General features: G+C 37.8%; 1 protein-coding gene across 13 annotated transcripts in view; it reads right to left on the reverse strand.

Annotated features, from left to right (window-relative positions):
* Nucleotides 1-88: 88 nt before the first annotated feature.
* The window catches only part of pacs2 (phosphofurin acidic cluster sorting protein 2), a 66341-nt gene continuing 51340 nt past the window's right edge, over nt 89-15089 (reverse strand). For 7 of the 13 annotated variants that reach the window (XM_044142283.1, XM_044142280.1, XM_044142278.1 and 4 more), the window contains 12 exons: nt 14879-14983; nt 14093-14199; nt 13828-13982; nt 13634-13744; nt 11893-12001; nt 10836-10868; nt 6481-6523; nt 6305-6347; nt 5056-5191; nt 4744-4967; nt 4479-4592; nt 89-3480 (listed from right to left, as the gene is read on the reverse strand). In XM_044142283.1, the coding sequence (XP_043998218.1) occupies nt 3362-3480; nt 4479-4592; nt 4744-4967; nt 5056-5191; nt 6305-6347; nt 6481-6523; nt 10836-10868; nt 11893-12001; nt 13634-13744; nt 13828-13982; nt 14093-14199; nt 14879-14983 (1299 nt within the window). In that variant the 3' untranslated portion in view covers nt 89-3361. The remainder of the gene's footprint in view (nt 3481-4478; nt 4593-4743; nt 4968-5055; nt 5192-6304; nt 6348-6480; nt 6524-10835; nt 10869-11892; nt 12002-13633; nt 13745-13827; nt 13983-14092; nt 14200-14878; nt 14984-15089) is intronic. The other 6 variants (XM_044142291.1, XM_044142279.1, XM_044142290.1 and 3 more) reach the window with 3 other exon arrangements.

Consider the following 15089-nt stretch of genomic DNA (forward strand, 5'->3'; position numbering starts at 1 on the left):
ACATGTTCAGATAATGGCTGGGCAGATGAATTACATAAAATCCCCAGAGTGTATAACAGTCGCTGAAACGAAGGAAACAAGAAGTAGATTTTAGTGTGTATAGTAGTTTTATTATTCCCAATTTTTGGGATTACAGTGGTAGTCTTTAAGCAACTTTCAGTCTTGAGAAGCTTTCTCTGAGACACTTAAAATAAAAATAGATTTTACACAGATAAGAAGAAACAACCAAGGTTTTCCTCAACATTAGGGGTTTATTTTACTTATAGCCAAGTGGCTAGAATGCGATTTAGCATCGCACACGTGGACAGACGTAACTATTTGTGTGTGTCGGAGTTTATTTAATTTCTCTTGGGCCCGGACTCAGCACCGTTTTACCATAGTTGGCAGGGATTCTTACTTATACTGATTTGTCAAATTATGCAATTTAGGCACTTATTAAGCAAATGATAAGGGTTACGATCAAACTTCTAGTAACAATTTGTGGGCAAAAAGTGTGTTTGACGCACAGCTGAACGCGAAGAGAAGCTTCAGACATTCACTACGTACACAATCTGCTCTAAACTTAGAATATTTGAACTAAACTCTACAATACTCCATTTAGGCCCCAAACTGAGCCTATTAATGTGTTAATAGTACAGCGGCTTGGCTAGCTTTGCATATATATATATATGACGATGCTGCTGCTGCTCAGCATAGCGGCCAGCCGACTGTACACCTGCAGGTTCCCGGAGGGAAGAGTGATTTTACGCTAATCTAAATTACACAAACGTTTAAAAGTGCTTTACAGCAAGGCAGTGTTTCTCACTTCCGGTCCTCACCCCCGCCCCCGCCCTGCCCTGCGTGTTTTAGGTGTTTCCCTTCTGCCACACACCTGGATTGAATCTGTGGGTGAATAACAGGCGTCTCCAGCGCTTGATGGTCACGCAAGCATTTGAATCAGCTGTTCTGGAACAGAGGCACATCTAAAACATGCAGCGCGGTGGGGGAACTGAGGACTGGAATTGAGAAGCGCTGCAGTAAGGTAGCCTTTTGATACATTCATCTCAACGTTATAAAGTAGCAGAGCACACAGGCTGAGAGCGGTGACGAACAAACTCGCTTTGGCCACAGAAAACCCCTAAAACAATCAAAGTCTTTGCTTTCAGCAAAAAGCTACGCAGTGCGAAGGAGTGCTGGTCTTAAAGGGATAGTTCAGATTTTTCAAAGTGAAGTTTTGTGACTGTATCCTCAGAGAAGATAGCAGCTAGTCCAATAGGATCCCCTGTTTTGGCTGATTTTAGTTATTTCAAACAAATCAAACCGAAAATGTAAAGGATACAACTCCACAACTTACTTACATTAAGTTTACAACGCCTTTAAATATCTCGGAAGAGCTTAAGTGATGAGGTCACCGGTTTTTAAGCTTCTGATAGGTTACTTGGAGGTAACGCTTGTGGATGTGTTTTTAAAAGTGTACTTCAAACACGCTGCTGGGTCATTACTGAAATACTTGAAGAAATCAGCGAGGCTATTTGTGGAAAAATGTGGAGCAGAACGAGCAAAACAAATTGTGACCATGAGCTGAAAGGTCACTCAGTGGGGAAGGAGGAATATTCTAAAGATTAAATTAAAAACCAGATTACAGTTTCACAGAGCATGCAGGACCATACATGTATTAAAACATGTCCTGTGCTGAGATTAAAACTAAAATTTAAGTGTTTGACAATAACAAATATTACATTTTAAAATGGAGAACCTACGACCCAGAGCATCAAGCAAGAGTGAATGTTTTTGACTAAAGGGAACTTATGCACTCGGCTATAAACTCATATATTTACATGTACACTAGATGTTCATTGACCTGCATTGTCCCATTTAAAAACAAATAAAATTTAACTTGTTAGACCAAGATTAACTAAACCAACAGATTAGTAAAGCTGGTAGTTTTTGCTAATGTAATTTTAAAATTCCCTAATAAAGCGCAGTACTTTATAACAGTTTGGGTTGCTTAAATGGACAAAATCAGCTTAAACAAGGGGCTCGTCTGGTCACCTAGCTAGCGTTTTATGTCCTGCAAATGTATTTTCTTTTCTAAAAACTAACTGGTATATGACAGATACTTTACAGAACTTTATTACAAAAAATCTTAACTTTCCCTTGAAGGTGGATTAAACAGCTTAGAGGTAAAGATAGGTCTTTCTACAACTAATTCCCGTTAACAAGAAAAACTCAGAGGAATAGTCAGACATTTTCCAACGTACACCCATGTTCAGTCAGATGAGAATTTATGCCACAGTAAATTAGGAATCTTCCAATTTCACCAATTACATCAAACCTTCATATTTCTAGGTCACGTCCAATGCGAGTCCAATATGGTGGAAGGATGTTTACTTCTGGCCGTAGCAGAGTATTTGTAGCCAGTGGCTGTGTAATTAACATAAGGTTAAACTTCAGAACTTTCTAAAGCAAATTTTAAAAATTTACCAGTTTGGAATTTCTTTAGAGCCTTTATGCCATGCTAAGCTAATTAGCTGCCAATAATATTGATTCCACAGCGGGCCCAAAGTTGCATGGGACCTTAGGAATTGTTTCAGGCTCATTCTTTGTGAGTACTTGCTGCCCCCTGGTGGCTGGGAGGTTTCTAGCTGGCACTTGAAGCCTCTTAGCCAGATATTTGTTCGTTACCTTTTAAATGTTAATGAATTCCTTTTTTTTTAAATGATTTTTGTTTCTAACACTTGACATGTTTTGAGTTAATTTTTAGAGCGAGAAATACAAAATACAGAAGTTTGTATGACGTGAAAGAAAATATCTGAACAATGACAGCTCAATTCACTGATTTTACATCTACTCGAGTTATTTTGTTTTATTTATTTTTTTACTTCTCGGCAAGGAAAACCTGGGGATAAAACCTGAACTGAAAGTAAGAGAATTTCATTCCATGGCAGCTTCTCTTGTGTTTTTGTGTGTGTGTGTTTTATGTACTGTAATAATTTTGCTGGTTTAATACAAACCTTAAAAAAACACAAACATTAAATAAAACAACAGCAAAAAAATAAAACAGGTCCTACCTGATGACTCACTCAACATGTTAAAGGTTAAAAGCCTTTTATGAAGACTATTTTTCTCAAAGCTCTACAAAACATCAGCAGCTTTTTTAAGCAGGGTAAAGTCATTTTCACCTGGCAGCTTTACATAAATAAAAAAAACAAAAACACAAAAAAAAACCCTGGAATATTAAATAATCGGACAAATGCAACAGTGGAGAGCGGCAGTTTAACTTAAGACAGCGGAGTAAAATGAAGGAGGCAGGGGGTTAAAATCTTGGCACCGGGGTCAACGGGGGCGGTCGTCCTTGTTTCAGTCTCTTTTCGAGGTGCTGCTAGTACGGGCCCTTATTGTGCCCAAAAATCCCGACGGGGAAGTGTTTGACATGTGAGGACCATTGAGCTGCTAACTGGAAAAACTTGACATCGTTCCACTCGACTCCATCAATCAGCACTGTGGAGAAGACACAAAACCGGCCATAAATAAAGCAAACATATTTTGGGATGTATTTTAGTTGTTGTTGTTGTTTTTCAATTTGTTTTAGAGTGAAAAACAATCTAGTTCTATCTGTACAGTGTCCATAAAGAGTTCCTAGAAACAAGACAGAAAGTATCTTGTTAGAAAACAGTTTTGAGTAAGTAACATAGTTGCACCTTAAAATACAATTTATTGGTCTAAAACGTCTCTTCTATTTCTCTCCAGGTTATTAGTTTAAACAATAAAGTACCATAATCACAAACAGCAGCTGCACAGCTCTGTTTGAGATGGTTATTTAATGACATAAAAACTGTTCTTAATGGTTTACAACAAGAATTTTACGTACGCTACTGGACACTGGAAGATTTAAACTACTAACTGGCCACAACATTTTATTTTTGAATATTTAATTTCCTTTTGGAATCGATACAACAAACAAAACCTGTATCATAAAAGCCATAAAAAGAGCTTAAAAAAAACAACAACAAAAAACAAGAGACAATTTCCACTTTTGGGCCATCAATTGGTTTCTGTTTTTAAATCAATCTGGATTTGTGTTCAAGGGCCGAATAAAATAATTTTGACAATTATTTTATTCCTTTTTTTGTGCCGGGCCACACTTCAGACAGCCCTGGAATATGTTGTATGATTTAACTGGCCCTTTCTTAAAAACAATTTAAAAAATAAAAGGTAAGGGGTAACTTTATTTGTGTAGCACATTTTCAGCAACAAGGCATTTCAAAGTGCTTTACATGTTTTAAAAAGGAAATACAAACAAAATAAACTGCAAAAGAAGAAAAATGATCTAATAATGTTGATCTAAAGCATATAAACTAGATACTCCTGATCTTGCTAGATAAATATAAGTAAATATTCTCTGGACTTTCTAAGTTTGTTCTGAATTTGTAAAAGTCATGAGTACTCCACAATTTTTAAGTAACAATAAAAAGAAAAGCAACAAAAGATAATCCCACCTCTCAGCATGGTTTGCTGGTGTTTGGCAGCGCAGATGAGGCGACTGATGCCTTCGATCACTTGACTCTTCGACTCTACCTCCTTGTCTTTGCTCTTCTTCGGCAGAAACATGACTGTCAGAAGGTCACAGCAGTTAGTAACAGAGGCATTCAGAGTCTGTTTGCTCTCTGCAAGGCTTAAAACGTAACATTTGAAGTAAAAGACCTGATTTTGAGCATCGTTTAATCAAAATGTTAATTTAAAAATAAGAAATAAGAGACACACCCTTCTTATTTTTCTCCTTGGTTACGACAGTCATAGACATGGTGGGCTGGGGGCTTGGCTCTGCGCCCCCCGGTGGAAGCCGGCTGACCTGCAGCGAGCGGAAATTGCACTTCAAAGTGTTTTTGGAGGAGGAGTCCCGCTTCTCCACATCTTTCTTCCTTTCTGTCGGAGCCACCCAGTAATCTACCTGAAGGCCCATCAGCTCCGCCTGGCTGCTGGAACTGCTGAGAAACAGGCAGCTTTATGTAAACCAGCTTTTATTTTTATTTTTACTAAAGCAGACACTGAAAGATTGCTCAATTAATTCTAAACCTGAGAGCACAGAAGCTGGTGTTGATGGAGGGAGAAGGAGGCGGTGTTGGCGAAGCCTCTTTAAAAGCGGGGGATACTTGAGGAGGAGTGGAGGAGAGCAGAGACGAGCCCAGAGGTGCTGCATCATCAGAGTCTCCTGAAAAGGAAAGCTGTTGTTAAAATAATGCACAGTTGGACAGCTTATTTAATTAGGGATTTTATTACTTTGGCACTTTTTTTTCCCCTTGTTATCTCGTTAAAACAGCTTTTAGCAGTTCTGAAAGCGTAACTTTTTTACAACCTTAAAGGGGAAGTTTTATGTATTTTTCAGGCACATACTGATTTTATAGCACAATCAAGTAACTGTGTTGCTTTCAATTGTTATAAAAATGCCATATATATATATATATATTATATATATTCTCAAGTACAACTTAAAAGAAATTTTACTTCCTAATTTAAAACACTGAAGTTGGGCCTCTGTCTCTAAAAATTCCCCTTCAAGACGTCATCACAACACGGCTCCTCTATTAATCCTTTAACAACGTTTTTACCAGCGTTGCACTGAGAAGTAGTTCCTATAATGATCTCACCAGATGCTCAGTTCCAGCAGGTGTTTGCTAATTGCCGCTGGCTAGTCTGTGGGAGCCGAGAGGCAGAGAGCTGCTGTGTGAAGCAGAAGCTCAGAAACTGCAGCTCTGAGGAGGAGTTTCGTCCTCGAAGGCGGAGCTAGTTCCACCCGGGCGTTTTGCTCGGTGAATGGTTGCCACGGAGATTAAAGGATTTCTCAAACATGCATGAAAGAATCCAGACAACACTCCAGGTGTGTTTTTGACGAGGGAATAACTTTATAACATAATGTAAATCTAGAAAAAGTCGATTCTCCATAATACTATGGTTTAAAAACTAATTTAGAAGAGTTCAGGATTTGGAAAAGCTTTCTGTATTAATTAATTAATTAAAAGTTGATCTGGGAACAGCCTAATCTGCTTCTGAGTGAAAGTCACTGTAAGATTTGGGTGCATTACAAAGCCAGGGGCCAAACTTTGAACAGCACTGGCCTTTATCACATATGTGGCTAAAATAGACGGAAAACTTAAAAGAAGAAAAAATCAAAAAATTGTGTCTCTTAGAGCTTGCTCATAAGGCCCTGAACAGAGTTTAGATGAAGCTAATAAACATATTACATGTTTCATTTGTCCACTTGTAGGTTTATTATGCAGCCGTTCCAAAAGATGTTGCTTTAAATAATGTTGTAACAAGTACTTGCCTGACGCTGCAGATGTTTGCTCTACAATGCCAACTTTCACCATCTAAACAACAATGGAGGACCAGGGGGAAGAAAAGGAGGTTTTCAGGTAACGGGTAACTTTGCACGGCAATAAATTCAACTTCCCATTGGACAAATCCAGACAAAGAAAGCCAGGGCACGGCTTTCCTACTTACCCCAATAAATGGGATGAACTTCTGACAGGAGTCCTCATTAGGGCTGGTGAAGAGAGTTAACAATTAGTAGGAGCAAAAACATTCGGTCTGATGATGAAAGAGAAAAAATGTGCAACTAAAACTTGGCTGTGGAAATTAATTTACTACAAAAGGTTCCAATTAAGAGAGTCTACGTCTACATCGGTCGGCATTAACATCTAGCGATGAATGCTGACTTTTATACTGATACCAAATGATTGATATCTGAAACTACGATAATTAACATTGCAGAGATCATGTGGAATGCAAAGCCCTGGCGCGCATGCTGCCATTTTTTTCTTACTTTACTACAGATTTAAGTTGAAAATAAACTGTAGCAGGACGGGCAGAGAGCAGAAGAACATGCAAGCCTCCGGCCAGTTTGTGGCATGAAGTAAAGCGATAGAATCACGGCCGAGACAGAAAAGATCGCCCGATCAGGTAGGCATTCAGGAGGCAGCAAGTTCATAAGGTGGGAATAAAGCATCGCAAGGAAGAAGAAGGAAGAGCACCAACCTAAATCCAAAAACCTGTCTGAGTCCATGCACTGCCTGTTGGCGGTAGTGCATAACCACGCTACGGTAAGAGCTATTTTCCCGGCAACGCCCAGAAAAATAGCAGGATGAAGCGCAGCTGAATTGTAGCTTTTGCGTTTTCTGAATGTGAAGTGGTTTGATGATGCGTAAAGTTGCTGCTCTTGCCTTGAAGAAACCTGCCATCGCCCCCCCAGGGAAGAAACAGAGTGACTACAGAGGCAGGCGGGGGGAGAGAGAGAGAGAGAGAGAAAAGAGGGTCTAAAGACGGAGGGATTTTATCCAACACATTCCTACTGCAGTCAGCTTCAGAGCAGCCAGAGAAACACAGGCAAAATGGCTGCCTGGTATAAGAGAGACGGAGTCCCGTCTCGCTTTGCGTGAGCTTTTCATGATGGAGTGAACAACTTCTTGTGTGTTTAATGGTTAAAAGTTACGTATGCAGGTGGATTAAGCTATTATTTGTCTAAAGTTTGAGCTTTCCTCTCATTTGGCTTTATTCAGAAAGGAACAGATGTGGGTATTTTCTTCTCTTAAGTCAGTTTATTATTTTCAAACAATTACCTCAAAGAACATAGGAGTGATTCTTCAAATTTATTTGTTTCGCAAAGCCTCTGTGAGCTGAGTTGAAATACATCTCTTAATTACCTTTAAAGGAAACTATCTTCAGTTTTGGTGCAAAAGCTTTTATTTAGACTTAAATTGTAAATAAAAAATAAAAAAGAGAGAAAAAAAAAGCTTTTCATAAAGGTATAACTTGAAATCGACTGGTAAGCAGAATCAGACACCGATTAGCTTGATCTATCCTAACCAGCGATTGTTATTATGCCACAATGACAGCCACACTATGTGAATTAGCTGTTGATAACTGAAGATTGAAATTGAGCTACTTTTGTTTTTGATTTGTTAAAAAATACAGAAAGTAAACTGAATTTACTAGAATACGTCTCTAGATCGCTAAAATGGTATCATTAACATGTTGGCTTACGCTAGCATGTTGGGTATCTTCAACAAAAAGTAATATTACTTTAGCCTTAAGTCAAATTTAGCCAAAAAGCTAAAGTTAGCTTAAATGCTATGATTATTATGTTGGCTTGATGGCTAACTTCAACACAAACCGAGCAAAACATTTAGCGGACAACAGGAAAGTTTCTACAGCAAACAGTTTCTGGCTGTTTTAGTAATGCTAGCGATGCTAACTACTATCAGCTGTAGCCTCACACAGCTGACACACTATTTCAGGAGAATTATTACGCTGTGGCCTTGTGTAGATTATTTGAAAAAATACGGCAACATTGTTTTATAGCCAGAAAAATAATAGGAGGGCTATTGATTTGAGTGCTTTGCTAGACATGCTGCTTGGACATGACAAAATCCGTAATTATATGACCGAATGAAGCATCAACACATAAAGACGTTCGCTGACAATGTGCATGTTTCCCTACATTTAAATGGACAATTAACAGACAGACATAAACAGCCAGAAGGCCCATGCATCAAAAGTGTTTCTTTTCAGTAGAATTAAACAGAAACTGAGGAGGTATTTGATGTATTTCATGCAGCTGATAAACTCTTATCTAAGATATTTTCATTTGGGAGATGGAACTGTATTTATCTGGCTGATTTATGAGAAATTACTTTGTTAATTGATGGAGAATAAATCCCCAGAGAAGATAAATACAGAAGTGTACAATCAGAAAATTTGATTCATTTCTAAATGACAAAAAAAAAAAATCTCATTTTCTAATGAAAAAAAAAAAAAATATATATATATATATATATATATATATATATATATATATATATATATATATATATATATATAAAAATTTGTGCTTCATTATTGTTTCATCAATTAAAATGATGCATGGACCTTAGAAATAGAACCACAGTCATGAGTCTGTGTGGAAGAATGAAAGGGAACACAGTTTGGCCTCCTGCCACCTTATCAGCACAAACTTCTTTGTTTTTTCAAAACCCATGATTCTCATTTACAGATTTGTACATCCACTTGGTTCTGGTATTTCTCACAGCATTCCACAACTATTTACGCAGTGGGCTACGAAGCAGAGAATAAAGAGCCTAATGAAACTGTTACTTCATCATTTTTATGAACAGATAAAAGGCTGGAATCTAAAAAAACTCTAATGGTTCCAACAAACCCAAAGATACAGTTACTTTATCTAAGCTCAATATAAAAAAGTAGGAACAGTTTTAATAAGACTATCAGTTTCCCATAATGCTCCTTTAAAGCCAGCTACAGTTGAAACCAGATATTTACATTTACTGTTAAAAAACAAAACAACAAAAAAAAACAGTTCTTATTTTTCACTCTCATTGTTTGACATTAACCAGATTACACTTTTTACCAAAAATAATTTCACATGGTAACATTTGAGCTGCAGGACTCAAACCTGTCTGGTCCCCTCCAAGAGTTTCTCTCAGTAACTTGTTGGCATTTTGGTTCATTCCTCCAGACTGAACTAGAAGAACAGAGTCGGGTTCTTCATCTTCGTCAAACAAACGCTTTTAGCTCTGCCAACTCGTTTTCTTGGACTTTGTTGGGGCCGCTATCAAACACCGGCTTCAGTGTTCTGTAAACAATAAGAATCATCGTCCATTTGGAAAACCTATTTGTGCTACGTCTAACTTCCTGGCTGATTTCTTGAGATGTCGCTCAGTATTTAAATTATTTTCCATCCACATTTTTCAATCTACTTTTTCTTTAGCGCACCAGTCGCTCCAAAACACTGTATACTGCTGCCGCCCCTGCATTTCATGTTCAGGATGGTGTTCTTAGGCTTTCAAGCATCCTTCCCTTTCCTTCTGAATATAGTGATGGCCATTATGGCAAAACATTTCAATTGTAGTTTCAAACTACAAGACATGTACCCAAAAATGTTGGGTTTTTGACCCTGGGGGAATCTGTAAAGCATAATCTGGTTCTCTTGCGTTGCTTTCAGAGTAATGGCTTCTTCCTCTCCGAGCGGCCTTTCAGTCCATGTTAGTCCAGAACTTATTTAGCTTTTTCCAGTTTCCTTTTTACGGGTTGACAATGTCTCAACTTAGAACACACTCAAACGTGAAAACATCCGACACTGAAGAACGTGATGAAAGGATAATGACAATTTAACCAAAACTAAAGCAGGGAAAAATTTGGTTAGATTTGATGTCAGACAGAGGGGGAAAAGAAAGGCGTGTGATTTTATCTCAGTGTATACACACAGAGAAAACGCTGCATCATATTTCGAAAACCTGAAACACGATGCAGTTTCATGCATTTCCTCAGTAGCTGGCCATTAGAGAAGCCATTTCAGCTCATTGTGTAACTTTTCCTGTCAGAGAAGAGACCGGAGGGAAACTCAGAAAGGTTTGATGATCCCAAATGAGCTTGTTTATATAAGGGTTATGCTTTTCAACTCTCTTCCTGTGGAAGCTTTAACGTTGTTTTTTGACCGAAGAAATAAAACCTCGTACGCTGATTCTAATCCAACTCTGTTGTGTTAGATCAACTCAGACCCAGGTTGTTTTTACCCAACTGTTTTTAACTTTACAGTGCAACAATCTGCAAAAAAACCGCTATCTAAACGTGGATGTATAGCTGTTTCATTTTGAAGGGTTATGGGGAATTTACTTCAGAATCAAATCTCAAGGTGTTGGGGAATAAAAGCCACTTTTCAGGCAGCTGTGAAGGGGGCAAGCTCCAACAGAGGCAGACGTGGGTCAAAGGGAAATGACACTGGCACACAGAAAGCACATGAATCACCAGTCTATGCAAGAAACAAACTCAATCGACCACAATACCTTACGGCAAAATCAAAATGAAAGCTCTTTTTCCTTTGAAAACAAACAAACAAAAAAAAAAGAAAACATACAGCAGAACAGATGTTATTCACACGCACACATTGATGGATAAGAGACAGATGCTCACACAGAATACTGCTTACCTACAGTGTCTTCAGAAAGTATTCACACGCCTTAAAGTGTTTAGCATTTTTTTTTATGTTTCAATTGCAATCTTCATGGTACTTTTCTCAAACTGTATGTGTTAGACCAGCACAACGGCGTGAAACGTTAATGGTAGCCCAAATATGGTTTTGCAAATGAATTACATGATCATTTGTTAGAATGGTCCAGTCAAAGCTTGAACTATTTTGTCACAAAAAAAAAAAAAAAAAGTCCCAAGAGACGATGGTGGAGATGAACTGCCATTAAAACTTCCTGTAAGTACTAGAAAGCATTTACTAAGGGCGGACTGGATACACGTGCCACACTTGTTAGGTTATTATTTAATAGATTAAAAATGTCCTTTTATTTTACAATCATGCTTGGTGTTGGTCTTTCACATAAAATCCCCAAAAATGTACGCGGTTTTGTGGCTGTAAGTTGTAAAAATGCAAAACATTTCAAGGTGTATCAATAACTTTGCAAAGGACTGTCTGCAAGCCCCATACCAGTAGTGAGATAATTACTTAATTTTGTTTCCAAAGAGCAGTTTGAATGGTAAGCCATTGATATATATATATATATATATATATATATATATATATATATATATATATTTATTTATTTTAAAAGGACATTTTGGTCAATTTAACTGTTAGCTGTCTTATCTACCAGCAGGATTTTTCCATCTGGTATAAAAATACATGTTTTGACAGTATAACCACTGCTGTTAATGCTTTTTGCCCCCCTTTTGAAAACAGAATGAGTTCAACATTAGAACCACTTGTTAAGAGTAAGTACTTAAAACATTAGTAGGATTTTTTAAAAACCTTTTCTTAGCTCCCAAAGACATAATAAATCAGTGACAGCGGACTCTTAAAATGAAATGAGGCTGAAATCAAAAACAAAAACAAACCTTTTCTGCTTGTAAGTGAGCATGGCCTCGGCGATGGGGAGCTGGTGGGCTCCGTTTGCTCCCTCCATGTACTGCGTGACCCTTGACACCACGTCAAAACTCTCCTGAACTGCACATGGATGGTGATTAGTGTCTGAACGCAACCCTCTGCCCCCGGCCCAAAGAAGAAAAAACAAAAACATGCGCTGCAGAGTTATTCAAAGTCTGGGAATGTTTTCATTTTGTTTTGTGACCTAAAAACCACAAACTCCCATTTTAACTGATGGAAAGACATAAAGGGTTGGTTTTCATTCCCCCTTAATACTTTGCAGAATTATGTTTTGCTGCAACAAATTAGTCAAATTCACTGGAAAAAAAGAGAATGCAGCTCCAACTTAAAAAAAAAAAAAATGTAGTAATTGGTCAAGAGTAACTCAATGAAGTTTGTCAAACTTACGTTACTTAGGTTAGTTTACCTTAACTACTAAAGAAACGTAATAAATTGACTTGGATAAACTTAATCGAATTCCATTCAACCAATTTATTTAAGCTGGATCACCTGAACTAAAAAGAAAACACAAAATCTTACCAAATATTTTTGTCTCGTTTTTAGTGTAAATCTATTGAAATAAGACAAAACTAACTTACAAGTAAGTTTCCAGCAAGAAATAAGAGCTTGTTTAAATCAGTAGTTCCTTAATATTGATGAAAACATACTTGTTCCATTTACAGCTTATTTTATTTATAACAAAATACTTTTTTTCATCAATTTCAAGAAATTATTATTTACGTAAAACAAACTCCTATTTCTCGCTTAAAGTTGATTTTGAAGTGTACTCAGACTGGAAGCCACAGTCGGTGCTGCCAAGGCTCTCGGTTGGATTTAGGTCTGGACTTTGACTGGGCCGTTCCAACACTTGAATATGCTTTGGTGACAAAACAAAGCATTGTACTGCTAGGCCCACAATTATTCAAAGCCATTTAGCTTTGAAATTATCGTCACTCGATTCACTCATTTGGCTGTCTGACAGTTGTGACTTTGAATCATGATTACTGTATTTTGTGTACGTGGGCTGAATGTATGTTTTGTTTTTTATTGTTTGTTTTGGGTTTTTTTTTTATGTGGACATTGCAGTGCTCCATGTTGTTATGGGGTGGGTTGTTTTTGTTTAATTCTGTTGTTTACATAAAGTTATGAAAATCAATAAAAAGAAAAACCCCCCAAAAAAAACCCCACTATTTAGCAAAATTACATAAACTAAATGAAATTAAATTGGTAACTAAACTAATATCTGGCTAAACCAAAGTAAGTTTTGTAATGTTTTGCCAAAGTCAGTTGTATAAAAACTAGAAAGAATAATTGAGAATTTGTGCTAATATCCCCCCAAAAAAGAAAAAAAGAAATTATCGTCATTCGACCAAGAAATTGGTTTTCTCACAAAAATTATTCCAATTTTATGACTTTTGGAGACAGTTGATTTTTTTTAGTAGCATCAGAGCACAGAACATAAATCTACATTACACGTTTCAGATTTTTATTTGTTAAAAACTTTATGCATTTTCCTTAGAACGTAACATTTATGAGCCGGTTTCCGTTGGTTACATAAGATCCCAATAAAATACAATGAAATTTCTGATTAAACCATAACATTTGGAAAAAGGTGGGAGCTGTGGAATATTAAACGTGTATTAAAATTGTAACTTGTGAGGAAAAGTGACCAAAACCCAAGTGCGTGTGTGTTGTTTGCAAGCAACAGCCCACCGATTACGGGAGCCTCCGTCTTGTGGAACAGATCCCTCCAGGCGGCGTCTTGGAACAAACAGTTGTAGCGATGATCAATCGTGCCGAGGTACTTGGAGACGGGATGCGCACCTGAGGACAGCGGAGGCTTTTAAAACAAACGTGCGAGGGTGGCCGCGCTCTGACGTCATCGCCGTCAAGAGTCGATCTCTGACCTAAGGGGATGATGAGGAACCTCATGTAGCCGAGCCAGTCCGGGGTCTTGTGGGAGAGGTGGTCCACAAAGAGCCTCAGAACCGCACTGAGGTAGTGCTGCGCTCCAGCCACCGCGACCTTTATGGGAATGGGCGTCTGGGAGTTACAGTTGCAGCTATAGGAGCAGAACAAACGCTGCGGTTTTGATTTTGCAAAGCCACATACGTTTGGTGTTTTTTTTGTTTTTTTTCCGTCCTAACAGGGACAAACGAGGGTCAGACTTACAATCTTTGGATGCGAGAGACAATGGTGTTGAAAGCAGCTTGGATGTCGGCCGTGGTGCATGTGCAGACCACGGGCAGGTGGTGGTTCTGCAGCAAATCCGACAGATACTGACAGACACGAGATGTAAATTCATTAGTAAGCAGATGGAACTAAACAGAGTTTTGTCTTTATAAATGTGTGGCAACACAACAATATTTTAAACGTGCACAGTAAATAATGTGCTGAATTGACTTTCGATGTTTCCTTTTTTAAAAACACAGAAATAAAATGCACTGAATCATAAACGCATTTGGAAAAACGCTGCACCAGTACGGCTCACTGAGCTCAGTCAAACATGTAAAAGCAACACAACTTTAATTTATTCAGTCAGTGCGATTCAGAGTAAAGTAAGTAATAAAGAAACCGAAACTGACAACTTTGGCCAAAAATGTAAAAAAATAAAAATAAACTGCAACAGACCTTTTTTTGAATGGTTCAGAAAGTTAAATTAGGAATTCTAAACATGATGTAAAATAAGTAATAAAGCATGGCGTCGCTCAGAGCACAAAGCGTAGAATTAGACAGACTAGATCTGCCCTTATGGATCTGGCACATCGTCACAATATCACATGTAGAATTTCTTTCAATATTCCCACCAATAAAGATATTAATATTCCATCGGTACAGCTCTACTTTGAAATCTGGATCGATAGTTTCAAGTTGTGGGATCGAGCTTTAACTTGTCTCTGATTGGTTCATGTTAAGCAGCTGGTGTTCAGGAGTCTGACCTTTCCGTCTCGACCTTACCTGACCTTGCCATTCTGACGTGTTGATGAGGATGATGCTGTCAGGAAGGTGGTTGTCGGACACCAGGATGTGGTTCAGTTGGTCATAAACTGTTTTTCTAGGGATCTGGACAAACACAAAACAAACTCGGGATGCATTTTCTGTTTATTTAATCTCAATATTATTACTTTTATTGTTATTATAATGGCTCAATGCAATAAAAATAAAAAAA

This window comes from Gambusia affinis, linkage group LG16, assembly GCF_019740435.1.
Source record: "Gambusia affinis linkage group LG16, SWU_Gaff_1.0, whole genome shotgun sequence".
NCBI classification, from domain to species: Eukaryota; Metazoa; Chordata; class Actinopteri; order Cyprinodontiformes; family Poeciliidae; genus Gambusia; species Gambusia affinis.